At 51.7% G+C, this 20,736-nt stretch overlaps 1 protein-coding gene across 1 annotated transcript; it reads right to left on the bottom strand.

Annotated features, from left to right (window-relative positions):
- AP1M2 (adaptor related protein complex 1 subunit mu 2) lies at positions 1-15,913 on the bottom strand. Its single transcript, XM_031659059.1, has 10 exons — positions 15,793-15,913; positions 12,184-12,340; positions 11,875-11,942; positions 8,755-8,885; positions 8,500-8,647; positions 8,319-8,405; positions 5,049-5,207; positions 3,028-3,153; positions 2,540-2,615; positions 1-414 (listed from the first exon to the last, which is right to left on the bottom strand). The coding sequence occupies exons 1-10, from the start codon at positions 15,832-15,834 to the stop codon at positions 392-394; spliced, it is 1,017 nt and encodes a 338-aa protein (XP_031514919.1). The 5' UTR covers positions 15,835-15,913; the 3' UTR covers positions 1-391.
- Between the last annotated feature and the right edge of the window lie 4,823 nt (positions 15,914-20,736).

Below are 20,736 nucleotides of genomic sequence, written 5' to 3'. Positions count from 1 at the left end.
TAGATTCATCTTTTTAATGACATCCTAAAATTCAGAGGAGGGGCCAGCGGGGCCTCTGGGCTCAGCAGCTGTGAAGGAGGGACACGCAACACCCGCTAAGGCAGGTCGTTGCAAGAAGGCACTCGTGAGGGGGACTTCAAGCCCCTCCTCTATTTCTTCATATAAAATTCGGGGGATGGGGAAAGCTCCAAGGGTGAGGGAAGCAGAGAGAGTTTCTCTCCCAGCCTATGGAATAAGGAAGATGTGAGGAAGGGGCGGGTGCTGGGAGCAAGAAACTGCCAAATCCAGGACCTGCCCTCACACAGACACACACAACCCGCACCTTCCCTCCCTCTAAAATCTGCATCTGGGGCTGTAGGGAAGCCCCGTGTTCGAGCCCCCATCTCTTCTCCTAGCTGGTACGAAGCTGGTAATCTGCAGAGAAAGAATGAGGAGGGGCCATCTCAGAAATGGGGAGGGCGGCCAGTCACGGTGACTCACACTTATAATCCCAGCACTTTGGGAAGCCGAGGCGGGCAGATCACTTGAGGTCAGGGGTTCGAGACCAGCCTGGCCAACATGATGAAACCCCATCTCTATTAAAACTAAAAAATTAGCTGGGCGCAGTGATGGGTGCCTGTAATCCCAGCTACTTGGGAGGCTGAGGCATAAGAATCAAGAATGGCCGGGCGGTGGCCTGCCTGTAATCCCACTTTGGGAGGCTAAGACGTGAGGATCACGAGGTCAGGGAGATCGAGACTATCCTGGCTGGCAGTGGGAAAACCCGCCTCCTACTAAAAAATACAAAAAACTAGCTGGGCGCAGGTGCAGGGCTCAGCCCTGTGCCACTCGGGAGGCTGGAGGCAGGAGAATGGCGTGAACCCAGGAGGTGGAGCCGCAGTGAGCTGAGATCCGGCCACTTCCAACCAGCCCGACAAGAGTCAGACTCCAAAGAACCTAAACCCATGCGATGTCGCTTTTTGTTTCGATGACTGCGCCAACGCACCCGCGTCCTGACAGAGCGAGACCCATCCTGAAAAAGAAAAGAAAACGGGGAGCCAATGGTGCATGACAGCCCCCACACCCTCAATGCATCCCTATCCCAGCACTTCATGATCAACAAGGCTAAGAATGGGGCTAAACACAAGAACTGTAACCATAGCAAACAAAGTGGTTTCCAGGCAGATGGGAGGCTATAGGTTCAAATTCTCTCCTGGAATTCACGACCACCCTAGAGCTGGACAACTGCCCCTGTTTTTTCTCTTTTGAGTCAGGAGTTCACTTTGCCCAGGCTGGCAATAATACAGCTCACTGTAGCCTCAATTTTGGCTCAGGGCGATTCCTCCCACCTCAGCCTCCTGAGTTGCTGGGACTACAGGTGTGCACACTACACTTGGCTAATTTTTTTTTCTGAGAATGAGTCCTGTCTCACTTCCAGGCCGAGTGCAATGCACGGATCCCCGTAGCTCACTGTGAACTCCACTCCCGGAAAGAGCTGATTACACGGGCCTGGCCACCTTGTCTGGCTAGTTTTGTATGACTTGGGAGCCACTGTTAGCTAGATGGGAGTCTCGATTGGCTTGATTCTCATGGATCTCTTGGCTCCCCGGGCTCTCCCAAAGTGCTGGGATTACAGGTTTGATTTCATCACTACTCTGCCCTGCATCAAGCATTTTGAGACGAGTTCTGCTTGTAGCCTAGGGTTGAGGCAGGAGCTGATTCAGTTTCACTGCAAGCTCCGGGCCCTGGTTCATTCGCCATTCCTCCTCGCCTCAGCCCTCCCAGTAGCTGGGACTACAGGCGCTCAGCCACCTCGGGCCTCCGCTAGTTTTTGTATTCTTAGAGACGGGTTTCACCTCTGCTAGCTGGAGATGGTCTCATCTCCTGACCCTCGCGGATCCTCACTCTGCCTCGCCTCCCAAAGTGCTGGGATTACAGGCTTGAGCCATCACACCTCGCCCTGGCTAATTTTTATACTTTTGTAGTGCAGGGGTTTTGCTGTGCTGCAAGCACGGGTCTGAACTCCTGAGTCTGCTGTCCTCCCACTTTAGCCTCCTCCTAAAGTGTTGCTGGAATTATAGATGGTGAGCCACCAGCACTGCAGCCAATCTGCTCCTCATTTTAAAGACCTGCAAACCGAGGCCCAGGGTGCCATGACAAGAAGGGACCGTTTGCTTTTTTTTCCTTTTTTGTTTTGTTTTGTTTTGTTTTGAGACAGGGGTCCCTGAATGCTCAGGCGGAGCGCAGTGCATGGATCTCAACTCACTGCCACCTTCGGGCCTCTGAGTTCACCTGGCTCCTCAGCCTCCTGAGTAGCTTGGATTATAGGCACGCGCCACCAGGCCTGGCTAATTTTTGTGTTTTTAGTAGAAACAAGGTTTCACCATGTTGGCCAGGTTGGTCTCCACCCGCTTTGGCCTCCCAAAGTGCTGGGATTACACGCGTGAACCACCACACCCGACCCTCGTTGGTTTTCTGAGCTAGAATGTGGTGAAACCCCCAAGTCCCTAACCACTGCCTTTCCCTCACCCCATTGTCCCCAGGAGCTGGGCTGCCTTACCGCCACTCTGGGTGATGTAGCGAACCCAGGGCAGGGCCTGGTAACCACTTTTCTCAATGATCTTCATGTATCGGACCTAGAAGGGAATGAAAAGAGGTGGTCCAGGATTGCAGGAGGGAGGAGGCCAGGGCCAGGGAGAAAGAGATGGCTTAGGCCAAGGGGCTACATGGCACAGGCTGGGATCGATGAGGGGACATCACATGGTCTTGGCGGGACAAGGTGGCACAGGCAAGGGAATGGTGAATGGCTTTGGAGGTGGAGAAGGGACAGAAGTGAACAAGCCAGTGGGGAATGAGGTGGCACAGGCCGGGAGAGAGGGAGCCCAGACTGTGGGCAGATAAAGGTAACACTGCTCTAGGGAAAGACCAGGCAACCTTCAGAGGAGTGTTAACACAGGCCAGGGGACTGAGGTGACTCGAGCCAAGGGACAGGAGAGAGGGGAACCCACCAAAGTCAAGGGGAGGAGCCTCCCTGCCCGCTTATCTCACCTGGATCCCAGAGACAGTGAAGTAGGGGATCTCAAACTTGACCCCGATGGGGGGCCGGCCCTCCACCTCCTCCTTTTCCACGCTGGGGAGGCCAAAGTGGGCTCGCATCAAGTACTCCTTGCCCCCCTGAGGGAACATGGGGGCATTAGGCACACCAGGGCCACCTTGTAGGTGGCCTCTTGAGATCTTTTCCTGGCAATAAATCCCAGAGCAAGATCTGCTCTACAGCCCATTTCCTTGGCTGTACAGGGAAAATAAACGCTTTAGCTTCAAGTCTAGTGAGATCCCATCTCTACAAAAAGTTTGGGTTGATAAAGTCGTGGCATCGGAGCCATTTTTCCATCTCATAGGCACTTTGGGAGGCCTGAGATCGATGATCACGAGGTCAGGAGATCGAGACCATCTCAGCATGAAAGAAAACCCCTGCCTCTACTAAAATGGTTAAAACTAGCCCGGCTTAGGTGGTGGGCTTGTCCTGAAGAGCCGGGAGGCTGAGGCAGGAGAATTTGCGGAACTCCGGAGGCAGAGCTATAAGTGAGCCGAGATCCCGCCACTGCACCCAGCCTGGGCGATAGAAAGAAGACTCCGTCCTCAAAAAAAAAAATTAGCCGGTACAGGAACACCTGCAGTCTCCGTTTCTCAAATGAGGGTGAGGCAGGAGGAGATCCCCTTGAGAGAGAGTCCGGGGAGCTCAGGAGGCCAAAAGGCGCTATGGATCACACCACACCCAACCCGTGGACACCTCACCTGTGAAGATTCTTGACAAGTAAAACCCAATCAGGGTTTTTTTTTCTTTTTTTAACTACCATGTCCTGTTTTACAGGCACTGATGATCCACCTCTCCCAAGATCACGGGGACAAACTAAAACCTCTAGCAGCCAAGGGATGTGGGTCACCTGATCCTGCCCATTTCACAGATGGGCAAACTGAGCCTCCTTAAGTGAAAATGGGTTTCCCAAACCCACCCAGCTCAGCAAAGCAATAGTGAGGAAGTTGAACCCAGGGCTGGTTTCTTCGAGACATTGGCAAGGGGATATTTAAATCTACTCACTTCCCGTCATGGAAGTTTACACATCTGTGAAATAAACTGGCCTGGTTCCTAGCTTGATCACTCCCACAGAATAATCACTTGCATACATATGTACCTCTCTGATTTATTTGTATTTCTTTTTTCTTAATTTTTTTTTTTCTTGAGACAGAGTGTCACTCCGTCACCCAGACTGGAGTGTGGTGGCGCGATCTCGGCTCACTGCAACCTCCACCTCCCAGGTTCAAGTGATTCTCCTGCCTCAGCCTCCTGAGTAGCTGGGATTACAGGCACGCGCCCCTACGCCCGGCTAATTTTTGTATTTTTAGTAGAGACGGGGTTTCACCATGTTGGTCAGGCTGTTCTTGAACTCCTAACCTCAGGTGATCCACCTGCTTCAGCCTCCCAAAGTGCTAGGATTACAGGTAGGAGCCACCACGCCCGGCCTCTTAATCTTTTTTTTTTTTTTTTTGAGACAGAGTCTCGCTCTGTCACCCAGGCTGGAGTGTACAGTGGCACGATCTCAACTCACTGCAACTTCCGCCTCCCTGGTTCAAGCAATTCTCCTGTCTCAGTCTCTTGAGTAGCTGGGATTACAGGCATGCGCCACCACACCCAGCTAATTTTTATAATTTTAGTAGAGATGGGGTTTCACCATGTTGGCCAGGCTGGTCTCAAACTCCTGACCTCGTGATCCGCTCACCTCTCAACCTCCCACAGTGCTGGGATTTCAGGCGTGAGCCACTGTGCCCACCTCCTCTTAATATTTTTATAGAGGTAGGGTCTCACTGTGTTCTCCAGGCTGGTCTCCAGCTCCTGGGTTCAAACAATCTGCCATGTCAGCTTCTCAAAGTGCTGGCATTCCAGTCATGAGCCACCACACCTGACTGGGTCTCTGATTTACTCTCTGCCTTGTTCTCATGCCTCCTGGGCAGCCCCTACACTACTCCAGTTCCCTCCACCCCCAGATCCCCAGCCGGTCCCTGGTGCTTACCGGGAAAGACTTAATACTCCAAATCACGACGTTTCTCTCTGGCACGTACTTGGCGCTGCCCACACTGGTCTTGAATCTGGGGGAGTCAGCATCGCTGGGTACAGGCACAGCTATCTCCACGCCGTTGGCCACTGACTGTTTCTTAAACTGCCCCTTGGCCTGTCAGGGGAGCATGAAGAATTTGCTTGCTCATCCTTCAAATATTCACCAAGCCCTTTTATTTATTTATTTATTTATTTTTGAGACGGAGTCTCGCTCTGTCGCCCTGGCTGGAGTGCAGTGGTGAGATCTCAGCTCACTGAAAGCTCCGCCTCCTGGGTTCACGCCATTCTCTTGTCTCAGTCTCCCGAGTAGCTGGGACTACAGGCACCCGCCACCACGCCCGGCTAGTTTTTTTTATATGTTTAGTAGAGACGGGGTTTCACCGTGTTAGCCAGGATGGTCTCGATCTCCTGACCTCGTGATCCACCCGCCTCGGCCTCCCAAAGTGCTGGGATTACAGGCGTGAGCCACCACGCCCGGCCAGACTTTGTTTTTTCTTTTTTTTTTTTTGGAGATGAGGTCTAGCTCTGTCATCCAGGCTAGGGTCCTTGTCTCACTGCAACCTCCTCTTCCTGGGCTCAAGCAATCCTCCCACCTCAGCCTCCGAACTATCTGGGACTACAGGCACTCACCACTGGGCTAATTTTTGTATTTTTTGTAGAAACAGGGTTTCACTATGTTGCCCAGGCTGGTCTCAAAGTCCTGGGTTTAAGTGATCTAATCATCCCAGCCTCCCAAAGTGCTGGGATTACAGGTGTGAGCCACCACGCCCACCTGAAATAATGTATTGTTTTTTTTTGAGACGGAGTCTTGGCCCGCGTTCGGCTGGAGGCAAGTGGCCGATCCCACCACCCCTGCCCCACTCAGCCTACTACTCCCGCCCCAGCCTCCCATGTTTTGCACCCCTGGGCCCCTGCACTTTTGGTAGCAGAGACCCGGCCTCCACCGTCTCAGGACACTGTATATCCTGACCTCGCATCCTCCGCCCCTCCCAAAGTGCTGGGATTACAGGCTTGGAGCCATCACCGCCACAATGCATGTCAACGCTGCCTCTGGAAGGGCACTTTGACCATGATTCCACAACATCAGAGGGGAGAACTTCAATGACAGATCAACCACCAGTGGCTTGACTCTGTGGAAGCATGAGGAGTCTTTGGAGACGGGTTACTTTTTTGAGAGAGTCTCAGCTTCTTTCACTCAGGCTGCAGTGCCATGGCGGATCTCTCGGCTCACTGCAACCTCCACCTCCGGATTCAAGCAATTCTCCTGTTTCTAGCCTCCCCAGTAGCTGGATTACAGGCATGTGCCACCACACCTGGCTAATTTTTATTTTTAGTAGAGACGGGCCTCACCCGTCAACAAGGCCGGTCCTCGAACTCCCGTCCCCTAAGCGATCCATGTCTCGACCCAGCCCATGCTGGGACTACGGCATGAGCCACCATCGCCAGCCCAGTCACTCTGCAGCCTACCCCATCCCACCCCCACCTACATGTGGATCTGGCCTCACCTGGGTGCTGAGGCGGCAGGACATGAGCCAAAAGTCACTGGCTAGCGAATAGCGAGACAGCGTCGCCAGGCCGCAGGTGCCTACCACTGGGTGGAATTTTTACATCCTCCAGCTCTACTGGATTTGTTCTTAAGCCGCCTGAAACCGTGAGTGGAGGGTGCAGAGTGACCCTGGGGAACAGGAAAGGATCCCTCCCTACCTTCCCTGCCCACCACTACTCTCCACCCCATTTCACATATGGGGAAACTGGAGGCCCAGAGAGGATGAATGAAAACTGGGAGAGTGGGAGCTGGAATCCAACCTAGCATCTGTAACCCACAGGGCCTGAATTTCTTTTTGAGACAGAGTTTCACTTCTAGCAGCCTAGACTGGAGGCAATGGCATGATCTGGCTTCACAACTCACCTCCTCTTGAATTGCTACCCCTCCTGCCTCCCAGCCTCCTGAGTAGCTGGGATTACAGGCATGTGCCACTACCCCGTTAATTTTGTATTTTTAGTAGAGACGGAGTTTCTCTAATGCGAGGTCAGGCTGGTCTCAAACTCCCTGACCTCAGGTGATCTGCCTGTCCTGGCCTCCCAAAAGTGCTGGATTACAGGCGTGAGCCACCACACCTGGCAGGCCCTGAATTTTTAAACACATGCCTGAGGCCTGCAGTGGCCTGCCACCTGTAATCCCAGCACCTGGGAGCCATGGCAGTGGACTGGGCAAGGTAAAGAGATCGAGACCATCCTGGGCCAACGTGGTGGAAACCCCTGTCTCTGTCTTAAAAATATAAAAAATTACAGGCGGTGGCATCGCCTGTAGTCCCAGCTACTGGGAGGCTGGAGGCAGGAGAACGGGCTTTGGAACTCCAGGAGGCAGAGGTGGTGAGCTTGACGCTACTGCACTCCCAGCCTGGTGGACAGAGCCGAGACTCATCTCTAAATGAACAAGAAGCAGATGTGCTGGAGCTGTGCGCCAGAGGTTCAAGCACTCTGTGCACTCCTAGTACTTTGGGAGGCTGGAGACAGGAGGATCAGCTGAGGCCAGGGAGGATTAGACTCAGCCTGGCAAATAAAAGCGAGACCACCGTCCTACAAAAAATCTAAAAGGAGGCTGAGGCCGAGAACGGCGGAACCCTCGGCTTGTCATGCTTTGTTTCTGGGAGGATCCAAAGCATTGCACTCCAGCCTGGTTGCTAGAGTGGCATCTGCCCCCCAAAAAAAAAAAAAAAAAAAATTTTAAAAATAGGTGGTCCATGCCCGCGGTCCCAGCCACTGAGAGGCTTCAGGTGGGAGGGACTACTCTTGAGCCCTCGGAGGTCAAGGCTGCAGGAGCTGGGTGGATCACACCACTGCACTGCAGCCCGGAGCCATGCCACAGCAAGACCCTATCTCTAAATACATAAATACAGTTAAATAGGATAAGCAGGACATTCCCTCCTCCCAGTAGGATGTCATCTCTGTAAGAACGAGGGTTTGTCTTTTTCTTCACTGCTGTGTCCTCAGAGCCTAAAACTGCACCTGGCACCCAACAGTCGCTCAATCATGAAACAGCCTTTGCAAAGTCAACCACTGGCTGCAATACTGGCCGTGACTAGTAGGATGGAGAGGGATGCCATTCAAAACCGTATGGCGATCTCCAAGTCCCCCACGTGGGCGGGCTTCCACCTGCACTCTGTGTTGAGTCCCCAAATACCTACACAGTGAGCCCGAAGACTCCCGGTCATTGATGTCATGTTTCCAGCTCTGGCATTCCTGACAGAAACACCTTAAGCTTGATGGTACCAACGATCTCGCTCAGCAGGACGCTGCCGTTGGCGTTGACCTGAGGATGGATGTGGGGGGTGGTCAGCAGGCATCCAGCTCCCTCTCCCGCAGCCAGGCCCTGGAAGGGGTGCGGGGGAGGTATGCGGGCTTACCAGCAGGTTGACAGACTCTATGACATCAATGAAGACCTCGTTCTTCTTATACTTGATACCCTCAGAGCGCCAGGACACAGCGTTAGTGACAGTGGGTGGCACCCGTGACTTGCCTGTCTCCAGCTTGTTGCTCTGCTGAGTGATGTACCTGGAGTGAGGGCGGTAGGGACAGGCAGCTGGACACAGGGACACCTCTGTGGACCTCCTCCAGTTACTTACACCCACAGTCCAGCCTGCCCCCAGGGGTCCACTCACTCCTGCAGGATCTTGCTGTCGGTGGTCTGCGGGAAGCCAAAGTCCATGAGCTCATCCAGCAACTCATAGACGATGACAAAGTTGTCCCGGATGCTCTCCTCCTCCAGCTCCTTGAAGTATTCGCAGAATACCTGGAGGTCCGGGGAGAGAGACACCCACAAAAGTGTAGCTAAGGGCTGGGCACAGTAGCTCATGCCTGTAACCCCAGCACCTTGGGAAGCCAAGGCACAAGGATCACTTGAGGTGAGTTCCAGACCAGCCTGGGCAACAGAGTGAGCCCCTATCTCTAACAACAACAAAAATTTTATTAGGAGGTCGAGGCCGCAGTGGGCCATGAGGATGCCACTGCACTCCAGCCTGGGCAACAGAATAAGATCCTGTGTCAAAAAGAAAAAAGGCCGGGCATGGTGGCTCATGCCTGTAATCCCAGCATCTCTTTGGGAGGCCGTGAGGCGGGCGGATCACGAGGTCAGGAGATCGAGACCATCCTGGCCAACATGGTGAAACCCCCGCTCTACTAAAAATACAAAAACTAGCCGGGCGTGGTGGCGGGCGCCTGTAGTCCCAGCCACCGGGAGGCTGGGAGGCAGGAGAATGGCCTGAACCTGGGAGGCGAGCTTGCAGTGAGTCGAGATCGCTGGCCACTGTACTCCAGCCTGGTACAGCCAGACCTCGGCCTCAAAAAAAAAAAAAAAAAAAAAAAAAAAGAAAAGAAAGAAAGTGTGCTGAATGCTTGAAAAAAGTAGGCAAAAAAGGCCGAAGGCTGGTGTGGTGGTTTTTTTTTTGAGACTGTCTCATAGTGTTGCCCAGGCTAGAGTGCAGTGGCGATCTCGGCTCACCACAACCCTGCCTTCCAGGTTCGGTGATTCTACTTCAGCTCTCCCCAGCAGCTGGGATTACAGGTGCATGCCACCATGCCCGTTGGTTTTAGAGTTTTTAGAGACAGGGTTTTCCGATGTTGGCCAGGTTGGTTCAAACTCCTGACCTCAAGTGGGATCTCATCTTTGGCTTCAGCTCCTTCCAAAAGTGCTCTTATAGAGGCGACACTGCTCAGCCCCACTAAAAAATTTTAATTAGTGGGTCGGACTTATGCCAGTCCCAACCGTGGTTCCAGACGGTGATCACAAGGTCAGGAGATCGAGACCATCCTGGCTAACACAGTGAAACCCCTGGGCTCTACTAAAAATATTAAAAACTAGCTGGGCTGCAGGTGGCGGCTTCTGTAGTCCCAGCTACCCGAGGCCAGGCAGGAGAATGGCGCGGACCCGGAGGTGGAGCTTGCAGAGCTGAGATCCGGCCGCTGCACTCCAGCCTGGGCTACAGAGCGAGACTCCGTCTCAAAAAAAAAAAAAAAAGAAAAGAAAAAAGAAAAAATTAGTGGGGCATGGTGTCTCAAAAAAAAAATAAAAGAAAGAAACGAGCCAGGCATGGTGGCTCATACCTGTACTCACAGCACTTTAGGAGGCTGAGGTGGGTGGATCACCTGAGGTCAGGAGTGTGGGTGGATCACCTGAGGTCAGGAGTTTGAGACCAGCCTGGCCAAATACAAAAAATTAGCCGGGCGTGGTGGCATATGCCTGTAATCCCAGGTACTCAGGAGGCTGAGTCAGGAGAATCCCTTGAACCCAGCAGGCAGAGGTTGAGGTGAGCCAAGATTGTGCCATTGCAGCCTGGGCAACAAGAGCGAAACTCTGTCTCAAAAGAAGGGAAGGGGCCAGCCGCAGTGGCTCATGCCTGTAATCCCAGCACTTTGGGAGGCCGAGGGGGCGGGGGGTGGATCACCTGAGGTCAGGAGTTCAAGACCAGCCTCACCAACATGGAGAAACCCCATCTCCACTAAAAATACAAAAAATTAGCCGGGCATGGTGGTGCATGCCTGTAATCCCAGCTGCTCAGGAAGGCTGAGGCAGGAGAATCACTTGAACCTGGGAGGCAGAGGTTGCGGTGAGCAGAGATCACACCATTGTACTCTACCTTGGGCAACAAGAGCAAAACGCTATATCAAAAAAAGAAGAAGAAGAAGAAGGGAAGGGAGGGGAGGGGAAGGGCTTCCAGACTTTTTTTTTTTTTTTGAGATGGAGTCTCACTCTCACCCAGGCTGGAGTGCAGTGGTGTGATCTTGGCTCACTGCAACCTCTGCCCTCCAAGTTTAAGCGATTCTACTGCCTCAGCCTCCAGAGTAGCTGGGATTACAGGCAGTTGCCACCACACCCGGCTAATTTTTGTATTTTTAGTAGAGAAGGGGTTTCACCATGTTGCCCAGGCTGGTCTCGAACTCCTGGCCTCAAGCGATCCGCCCGCCTTGGCCTCCCAAAATGCTGGGATTACAGGCATAAGCCACTGTGCGTGGCTTTTTTTTTTTTTTTTTAGATGGGGTCTCGCTCTGTCGCCCAGGCTGGAGTGCAGTGGCCGGATCTCAGCTCACTGCAAGCTCCGCCTCCCGGGTTCACGCCATTCTCCGGCCTCAGCCTCCCGAGTAGCTGGGACTACAGGCGCCCGCCACCTCGCCCGGCTAGTTTTTTGTATTTCTTAGTAGAGACGGGGTTTCACCTGTTAGCCAGGATGGTCTCGATCTCCTGACCTCGTGATCCACCCGTCTCGGCCTCCCAAAGTGCTGGGATTACAGGCTTGAGCCACCGCGCCCGGCCTCCTTTTTTTTTTTTTTTAAAGCACAGAGACAAGAAGTCACTTGCTCAAGGTCACACAGCGAGGAAGCAGGGAACCTGGGATTGGATGCCAAGTCTTCCAGCTTAGCTGAGCCGTACACTCTCTGAGACATTCTTGGTCCCTGCCCTTTAGGGAGAGATGACTTCATAAGTAGCTGATGAGATGCAGAGTGATGGGGCTTTGATGGTGGATGCACAGGGACACGAACAAGGCCCCAGGGAAGGGCTGAGTGTGGTGGCTCCCACACTTTGGGAGGCCGAGGCAGGAGGATTGCTTCAATCTAGAAGTTCTAGACCAGCCTGGGCAATACAGCAAGACCCTGTCTCTACCAGAAAAAAAAAAAGAAGGCCCAGAGAGATCTGGGAAGGCTTCCTATCAGAAAAGGATTTTGAAAGAGGCTGGCAAGAGGGGTAGACAGATAGACCAGTCAGCCAATGGGACGCTAGTACCTACCTCTATTGTCTTATACAGGAAGGAGTATACCAGAGAGGCATTGGCGTTCTTCGATGTGGTGGCCACCACTGGGGGCAGCAAGGTTAAGGAAAAGGTGTCATTTATGGAGGAGTAAATGGAATACAGACCCTTAACCTCCACCCTGTCCCTTGCCACCACCCTCATCTCTACCTGCCCCTGCCCGCTAGCCTGAGCCACAGAGATGTGCTGGGCAACGCCTGTCCTCAGCCCACCCTCTCTCGGCCTGAGCTGCCACCATCGCCAATACCCCGCACACCCAACCCCAGGGACACCATGTGGGGTGGATACAGTAGAGGTTGCTGTGTTTGATCCATAGGAAGTGGACTTCGCCGTGGCTCAGCAGCGGGGCCAGGGCGCCTTCCTCCTCCCTCTGTACCAGCAGAGGCATGAAGTGCTCAATCTTGCTCATGGCCACATCGCCCTTGTAATTGCGGCTGATCAACGGCTGAGGGTGGGAGGAAAGGACCTGGTCACCACCAGCATCCAGGAACCTACCACGCTGCGGGGGCACAGTGCCCGGTTCTGACCCTACTTCCTAGCTGAGGGGTTCGGGCAAGGCTCTGCCGCCTTGTGCCCGTTTCCCGCTCTGTAAAATGGGAGTGTGATGATAACAGCTAAATGGGTCTAGGACCCTCACTAAGCGCCAGGCTGTGTTTTAGTAAAGAGTAGGCGACGGCTGGACACAGTGGCTCACGCCTGTAATCCCAGCATTTTGGGAGGCTGAGGCGGGCGGATCATAAGGTCAAGAGATCGAGACCATCCTGGCCAACATGGTGAAACCCCATCTTTACTAAAAATACAAAAAATTAGTCGGATGTGGTGATGGGCGCCTATAGTCCCAGCTACTCGGGAGGCTGAGGCAGGAGGGTCACTTGAACCTGGGAGGCGGAGGTTGCCGTGAGTCGAGATCGCGGCACTACACTCCAGCCTGGCGACAGAGCAAGACTCCGTCTCAAAAGAAGAAAGAGAAAGAAAGAAAGAAAGGGAGGGAGGGAGGGAAGGAAGGAAGGCAGGCAACTAAAACAAGAGTAGATGTTTGCTAACTTATTAGTTCTTGCCACAACCCTGTGGGGTAGATGTTATCATCATCTCAATTTAACGTAGGAGAAGTGAGGTTAGAAACCATGTCCGTTGGAAGCATATGGAAACTGGCGATTGATCTAAGTCATCCTGGGTCCAGAATCCCTGCTGTTGCCCCAGACTTCATTTGCACCAAAGTGGGATTATTTAAAAAAAGAAAAAGACAAAGAAAGAAAGAAAAGTCCAGGTGCAATGACTCACTCATGTAATCCCACTGCTTCGGGAGACCGAGGCAGGAGAATCGCTTGAGGCCAGGAGTTTGAGACCGGTTTTGGCAACATAGCGGGATTCCTCTACAAAAAATTTCAAGAATTAGCTGAGCATGGTGGCCTTCACCTGTGTAGTCACAGCTACTCTGGAGTCTGAGGCAGGAGGATCGATTGAACCTAGGAGGTTGAGGCTGCAGTGAGCTGTGATCATACTACTGCACTCCAGCCTGGGCAACAGAGTGAGACCCTGAAGAAAAGAAGGAAGGAAGGAAGGAAGGAAGGAAGGAAGGAGGGAGGGAGGGAGGGAGGGAAGGAAGGTAGGAAGGAAGGTAGGAAGGAAGGGGAGAGAAAGAAAGAAAGAAAAGAAGGAAAGAAAAGAAAAGGAAAGGAAAGGAAGGAAGGAAGGAAAGGAAGGAAAGGAAGAAGGATAAAAAAAGGAAAAAGTAAAATGATTGTTCATATGATTGTGCCTGGTAGTCAGGAAGCCACCCATAATAGTGAACACTTCTGGCTGGGCGTGGTGGCTCACACCTTTAATCCCAGCACTTTAGGAGGCTGAGTCAGGCGGATCATGAGGTCAAGAGATCAAGACCATCCTGGCTAACATGGTGAAACACTGTCTCTACTAAAAAGATAAAAATTAGCTGGGTGTGGTGGCACGTGCCTGTAATCCCAGCTACTCGGGAGGCTCAGGCACGAGAATCACTTGAACCCAGGAGGTGAAGGTTGCAGTGAGCTGAAATCACACCAGCCTGGTGACAGAGCGAGACTCCATCTCAAAAAAAAAAAAGAGTTACTACTTCCTAAGGTTGTTTCGTCCAGCGTCTGAACAGGGAGGACCTATGGCAGGTTCTCAAACATCTTAGTTCTCACTATTAATATTAACGGGAATATTATTTTCATCGCCACTCTTATTTTGGCTATTAAATGACAGGACAGGCTGGCTGCTGTGGCTTACACCTGTCATCCCAGCACTTTGGGAGGCTGAAGCAGGGGATAGCTGGGGCCCAGGAGTTCAAGACCATCCTGGGCAACATAGTGAGACCCCATCTCTACAAAAAAAATAAAAAATAAAAATAGGCCAGATGTGGCTGGGCGCAGTGGCTCATGTCTGTAATCCCAGCACTTTGGGAGGCCGAGGTGGGCGGATCACGAACGAGGTCAAGAGATTGAGACCATCCTGGCCAACATGGTGAAACCCCATCTCTACTAAATATACAAAAAATTAGCTGGGCGTGATGGCACGCACCTGTAATCCCAGCTACTCAGGAGGCTGAGGCAGGAGAATCACTTGAACTCGAGAGGTGGAGGTTGCAGTGAGCCAAGATCATGCTGTTGCACTCCAGCTTGGGCGACAAGGTGAGACTCCATCTCAAAAAAATAAAAAATAAAAATACAAAAATTAGCCAGGCATGGTGGCACATACCTGTAGTCTCGGCTACTCGGAAAGCTGAGGCAGGAGAGTTGCTTGAATCTGGGAGGTGGAGGTTGCGGTGAGCCAAGATGGAGCCACTGCACTCCAGCCTGAGTGACAGAGCAAGACTCCATTAAAAAAAAAAAAAAAAAATTAAAAATAGCCAGGCATGGCTGGGCGCGGTGGCTCACGCCTGTAATCTCAGCACTTTGGGGGGCCAAGGCGGGCGGACCACCTGAGGTCAGGAGTTTGAGACCAGCCTGCCCAAGATGGTGAAACCCCGTCTCTACTAAAAATACAAAAAAAATAGCCTGGTGTGGTGGTGGGCACCTGTAATCCCAGCTACTCGGGAGGCTAAGGCAGTAGAATCCCTTGAACCCGTGAGGCAGAGGTCGCAGTGAGCCAAGATAGCACCACTGCACTCCCGCCTGAGTAACAAGAGTGAAACTCCACCTCAAAAAAAAGCCGGGCATGGAGGGGTCAGCCAGCAGCCCCAGCTACTCAGGAGTCTGAGATCAGCTTTGGCAACATAGCGGGATCCCTCTGCAAAAAAATGTCAAGAATTAGCCAGGCATGGTGGCCTGCACCTGTGTAGTCACAGCTACTCCAGAGACCAAGGCAGGAGGATCGCTTGAGCCCAGAAATTTCAGGATGCAGTGAGCTATGATTGCACCACTACACTCAAGCCTGGGAGACAGCAAGAGACCCTGTCTCCAAATTAAAAAAAGACAAGAGGAATAAAAGGACTTCAGGAAGAGGCAAGGCAGCCACAGATGGGGGGAGTTAGAGGCCCCTGTTCCAGCTGCCTTCCCCAGGTATTAACACTGTGGATGCCGACGGTGATGGAGATAATTTCAATTTGCTGAGTCCCTAATATTTCCAGAAAGGCCACTGTGCTAAGTAGTTTACACGCAGCGAGTTGTATTAATTCTCATTGGGTGGGGACCTCTGTTGCTCCCATTTTTACATACAGAGAAACTGAGGCCCTGGGAGGCGATCGCCTTGGCCTCAGGCACAAAGCGAGTGAATGCTGGAGGTGGGATTTGACCCGGGATTTCCAGGGATTGCGGGGGCGGGGGGTTGTTCCCAGGCCCCTTGCTGGGGCCTCCGTGGCCTGCGCGGAGGGGTCGCCCCTGAATCCCCGGGAGCGAGACCTCACCTGTCCGTCTCCCAACTCCTCATGCCCAGCCTCACCTTGCCCTTGACGTCGAGAATGAAGACAGCCGAGGCGGACATGGTGGCAGCTGAGGGACCTAGGAGGCGGGCAGGGAGCGCCGGGAGGCGACAGCGGCGCCGCTTCCTTCTTCCTGCGGAAGCGCCTGCGCCCAGGTGAGAGCCCAGGTGTGTGCGTCTTAAAGGGGAGGCGTCCAGGTGAGCAGCGCTGTCGGCCAACGTGAAGACGGCTGCGGGGCCAGGAGAGGTACTACGACTTCAGATGCGTCTGCTGCCCCCCTTCACTTTCCCTAGCCACCCAGCAGTAATGACGGGTGGAGACCCCAGACCAGTCATCCATCCTTCCATCCATTCATTCATCCTTCCTTTCATTCATCTGTCCATTCACTATCCATCCATGCATCCTTCCATTCTTGCATTCATTAATCCATCCATTTATTAATCCATCCATGCATCCACTCATTTAGCCGTCTTCCATCGATTCATTGATCCATCCATCCGGCATCCATTTATTCATCCATTTTTGCATTCATTTATTTATTCATCTATCCATTATCCATCCATCCATCCATTTATTCATCCATTCATTCATCCATTCTAACATTCATCAATTTATTCATCTATCCATCCATCCATCTGTTCATCCATTCTTGCATTAATTTATTCACCTAAACATTTATCAATCCATCCATCCATCCATCCATTCATCCATTCTTGTATTCATTAATTAATTCATCTATCCATTCATCCACCCATCTATCCATCCATTCATTCATCCTCTCATTAATTCATCCATCCATTCATCTTGTTTCTCCTCAGTCTCACCCACACACGTCAGCCCCAGTACAACAGGGACTTTGTCTGGTTCATGTTTATGTCCCTAGTGCTGAGCACTGAGTGCTCAAAATTTGTCCAATTCATTCATTCACTCATTCATATAATAAATTTTACTGGTGAATTTTACTGAGTGAATTTGAAATACTCATTCATTCAGTAACAGGAACTGTGGACCAGGACAAATGTACTTGCTTTTATTATTCTTACAAATTACTCTTATTCATTCCAAAAAACCTTTTTTTTTTTTTTGAGATAGAGTCTCGCTCTGTTGCCCATGCTGGAGTGCAGTGACATGATTTTGGCTCACTGCAACCTCTGCCTCCCAGGTTCAAGCAATCCTCCTGCCTCTAGTAGCTGGGATTACAGGCAAGCACCACCACACCCGGCTAATTTTTTTTTTTTTTTTTTTTTTTTTTGAGACGGAGTCTCGCTCTGTCACCCAGGCTGGAGTGCAGTGGGGTGATCTCGGCTCACTGCAAGCTCCGCCTCCCGGGTTCACACCATTCTCCTGCCTCAGCCTCCGGAGTAGCTGGGACTACAGGCGCCCACCACCGTGCCCGGCTAATTTTTTGTATTTTTAGTAGAGACGGGGTTTTACCGTGTTAGCCAGGATGATCTCGATCTCCTGACCTCAGGTGATCCACCTGCCGCGGCCTCCCAAAGTGCTGGGATTACAGGTGTGAGCTACTGCACCCAGGCAAAAAACTGTTTTTTGTAGAGACAGGGTCTCACTCTGTACCCTAGACTGGAGTGCAGTGATGCAATCATGGCTCACTGCAGCCTCGACTTCCTGGGCTCAAGCCATCCTCCTATCTCAGCCTCCCTAGTAACTAGAACTACAGGCACAAACCGCCACACCTAGTTAGTTTTTTTTGAGATGGAGTTTTGCTCTTGTTGCCCAGGCTGGAGTGCAATGACACGATCTCAGCTCACTGAAACCTACGCCACCTGGGTTCAAGCAATTCTCCTGCCTCAGCCTCCCACGTAACTGGGATTACGGACATGAGCCACCACGCCCAGCTAATTTTTTTGTATTTTTGGTAGAGATGGGGTTTCTCCATGTTAGTCAGGTTGGTCTCGAACTCACGACCTCAGGTGATCCACCTGCCTTGGCATCCCAAAGTGCTGGGATTACAGGCATGAACCACCACTCCTAGTCACATTTAGCTTTTTTTTTTTTTTTTTTTTTTGAGATGGAGTCTCGTCCTGTCACCCAGGCTGGAGTGCAATGATGTGATCTCTGCTCACTGCAACCTCTGCCTCCCAGGTTCAAGTGATTCTCCTGCCTCAGCCTCCTGAGTAACTGGGATTACAGGCATGCGCCACTATGCCCGGCTAATTTTTTGTATCTTTAGTAGAGACGGGGTTTCACTATGTTGCCCAGGCTGGTCATGAACTCCCGACCTCGTGATCCACCTGCCTTGGCCTCCCAAAATGCTGGGATTACAGGCATGAGCCACTGCACCTGGCCCATACCTAGCTAACTTTTTTTTGGTTGTTTTTGTTTTATGTTTTAGATGGAGTCTGGCTTTGTCACCCAGGCTGGAGTGCAATGGCTCAATCTCTGGTCACTGCAACCTCTGCCTCCCAGCTTCAAGCAATTCTCTGCCTCAGCCTCCCAAGTGGCTGGGATTACAGGTGCCTGCTACCATGCCCGGCTAATTTTTTTTTTTTTGTATTTTTAGTAGAGACGGGGTTTCACCATCTTACCCAGGCTGGTCTTGAACTCCTGACCTCGTGATCCACCCGCCTCAGCTTCCCAAAGTGCTGGATTACAGGCATGAGCCACCACGCCCGGCCCACCTAGCTAATTTTTTAATTTTTTGGGGTCTCTGTATGTTACCCAGGCTGGTCTCACACTCCCGGGCTCAAGCAATCCTCCCACCTTGACCCTCCAAAGTACTGGGATTACAGACGTAGTCTGAGCCACTGTACCTGGTTTGTGCAGATTAAATGAGTTATTCTGTGCAACGTGGTGTTGGAAGGGAACTTGGAAGCTGACTGTCAACCATGTCGCTGAGAAGGAGGAGGATGAAGATGATGATCTGGATGATGATGTAGCAGTTGAGAGCACAGATGCTGGGTTTGATTCTTGACACCACCACACACTGGCTGTAAGGCATGGGCTGGTGATTGCACCTGCTGTGCCTCAGTCTCCCCTTCTGTTAAATGGGTATAACAGCTATGGTGCCCTCTCCTGCAATTGCATAGCCAAATGCCTGGCACAACCCCTAGCTCCATGCATGTTTCATGCACACCAGCTACTGCAGACCCAGATTCCACCCCATGACTTTCCTTTTTTTTTTGAAATGGAGTCTTGCTCTGTCACCCGGCTGGAGTGCAGTGGTTCAATCTCAGCTCACTGCAACCTCTGCCTCCCAGGTTCAAGCCATTCTCCTGCCTCAGCCTGCTGAGTAGCTGGGACTACAGGTGCGTGCCACCACGCCTGGCTAATTTTTGTATTTGTATTAGAGACAGGGTTTCACCATGTTGGCCAGGATGGTCTCAAACTCTTGCCCTCGTGATCCACCCACCTTGGCGTCCCAAAGTGCCGTAGTATTGAGGACAGGGCAGAAGGAAAGGGAAAGTAAACCTCAGCCTTGCTCAGAACCACCTTGCTTGGCTGAGGGAAGGAGATGTCCTTCAGGGCCTCCAGGGAGCAAGACTCAGCCTACCCAGACCTCACCTGTCCTTTCCCCAAACACCGCCCCAAGCCGTTTATCAGCCCCTGGAGGTGGGGACTTAGAGAACAGCAGCTATCAGGATCATCCATTTGCCTCTCCACCTGAAATTAACATCAACATTGACAGCAGCACTGCACTTTAATGAAAACATTATCAACCAGGCCAGGAGCCGTGTTTCATGCCTGTATCCCAGCACTTTGGGAGACCAAGGTGGACAGATCACTTGAGGCCAGGAGTTTGAGACAAGCCTGGCCAACTTGGTGAAATCCCATCTCCACTAAAAACACAAAAATTAGCCAGGCGTGGTGACGCGCGCCTGTAATCCCAGCTACTTGGGAGGCTGAGGCAGGAGAATCACGTGAACCGGGGAGGCGGAGGTTACAGTGAGCCGAGGTTGCACCACTGCACTCCAGTCTGGGTGACAGAGTGAGACCCCATCTCAAAAAAATAAATAAATAAAATGAAAAATAAAAAGTTATCATCTGGCACAGGTCTCCTTCGTGCCATCTTGGAAAGTCAGAAGCAGGGACACAGAGAGGTGAAGGCACCTGCCCAAGCCCGCGGCCACACAGCCTGGAGGGAGCTGAGCCAGAATTCAAATCTGAGTCCCAGGATTTAACAGTCTGGTCCCAGCCTGCTTCCGCCTACTTTGCTATATTGCTGGATGCAAATATTACTATTAGTAACACTAACTCTGGCTTAAATCGTGCTCACCCTAAGTGAGGGTGGCCCTAAATGTCTCCCATGTAGGAATCCTCAAGACAATCCCTTGAATTAGGGAAGCCTATTATCTTGTATTTATTTATTTATTTACTTGTTTATTTTATTTATTTGTTTGTTTATTTATGACAAGGACTTGCTTTGTCACCCAGGCTGCAGTACAGTAGTGCAATCACAGCTCACTGCAGCCTCAATCTTCTGAACTCAAGAGATTCTCCCATCTAGGCCTCTCCAGTAGCTGGGACTGCAGGTGAGCAGCACCACTCCCGGTTAATCTTTAAATTTTTTGTAGAGATGGGGTCTCACTACGTTGCTCAAGCTGGTCTTGAGCTCCTGGCCTCAAGCCATCCTCCCACCTCAGTCTTCCAAAACACTGGGATTACAGATGTGAGCCACCTCCCCCAACTCTATTATATTCATTTGACAGATAGGGAAACTGAGGCCCTGAGAGGGTAAGTGATTTTTACAATGTCATCCAGTCAGAAGAAGCAGAGCTGGGATTTGAGCCCTGGAAAGCACAAGATTTTTTTTTTTTTTTTTTTTTTTTTCCCTGAGACGGAGTCTCACTCTGTCACCCAGGCTGGAGTGCAGTGGTGTGACCTTGACTCACTGCAACCTCCGCCTTATGGGTTCAAGTGATTCTTCCATCTCAGCCTCCCAAGTAGCTGGGACCACAGGTTTGTGCCACCATGCCCGGCTAATTTTTATATTTTTAGTAGAGATG

Source organism: Papio anubis, chromosome 20 (assembly GCF_008728515.1).
Source record: "Papio anubis isolate 15944 chromosome 20, Panubis1.0, whole genome shotgun sequence".
Taxonomy (NCBI): Eukaryota; Metazoa; Chordata; class Mammalia; order Primates; family Cercopithecidae; genus Papio; species Papio anubis.
The sequence above is the reverse complement of the archived record's forward strand: the minus strand, read 5'-3'. Positions and strand labels throughout refer to the sequence as shown.

Bases quoted from the DNA above. Each gene is read 5' to 3' on its own strand.
- AP1M2 (XM_031659059.1), bottom strand. From the start codon at position 15,834: ATGTCCGCCTCGGCTGTCTTCATTCTCGACGTCAAGGGCAAG. The intron at 11,943-12,183 runs GTATCCACCCCA...TGCTGCCCCCAG, and splicing joins CAAACACAGCAACCTCTACT to TGGTGGCCACCACATCGAAG. The intron at 8,406-8,499 runs GTAAGCCCGCAT...ATCCATCCTCAG, and splicing joins TAGAGTCTGTCAACCTGCTG to GTCAACGCCAACGGCAGCGT.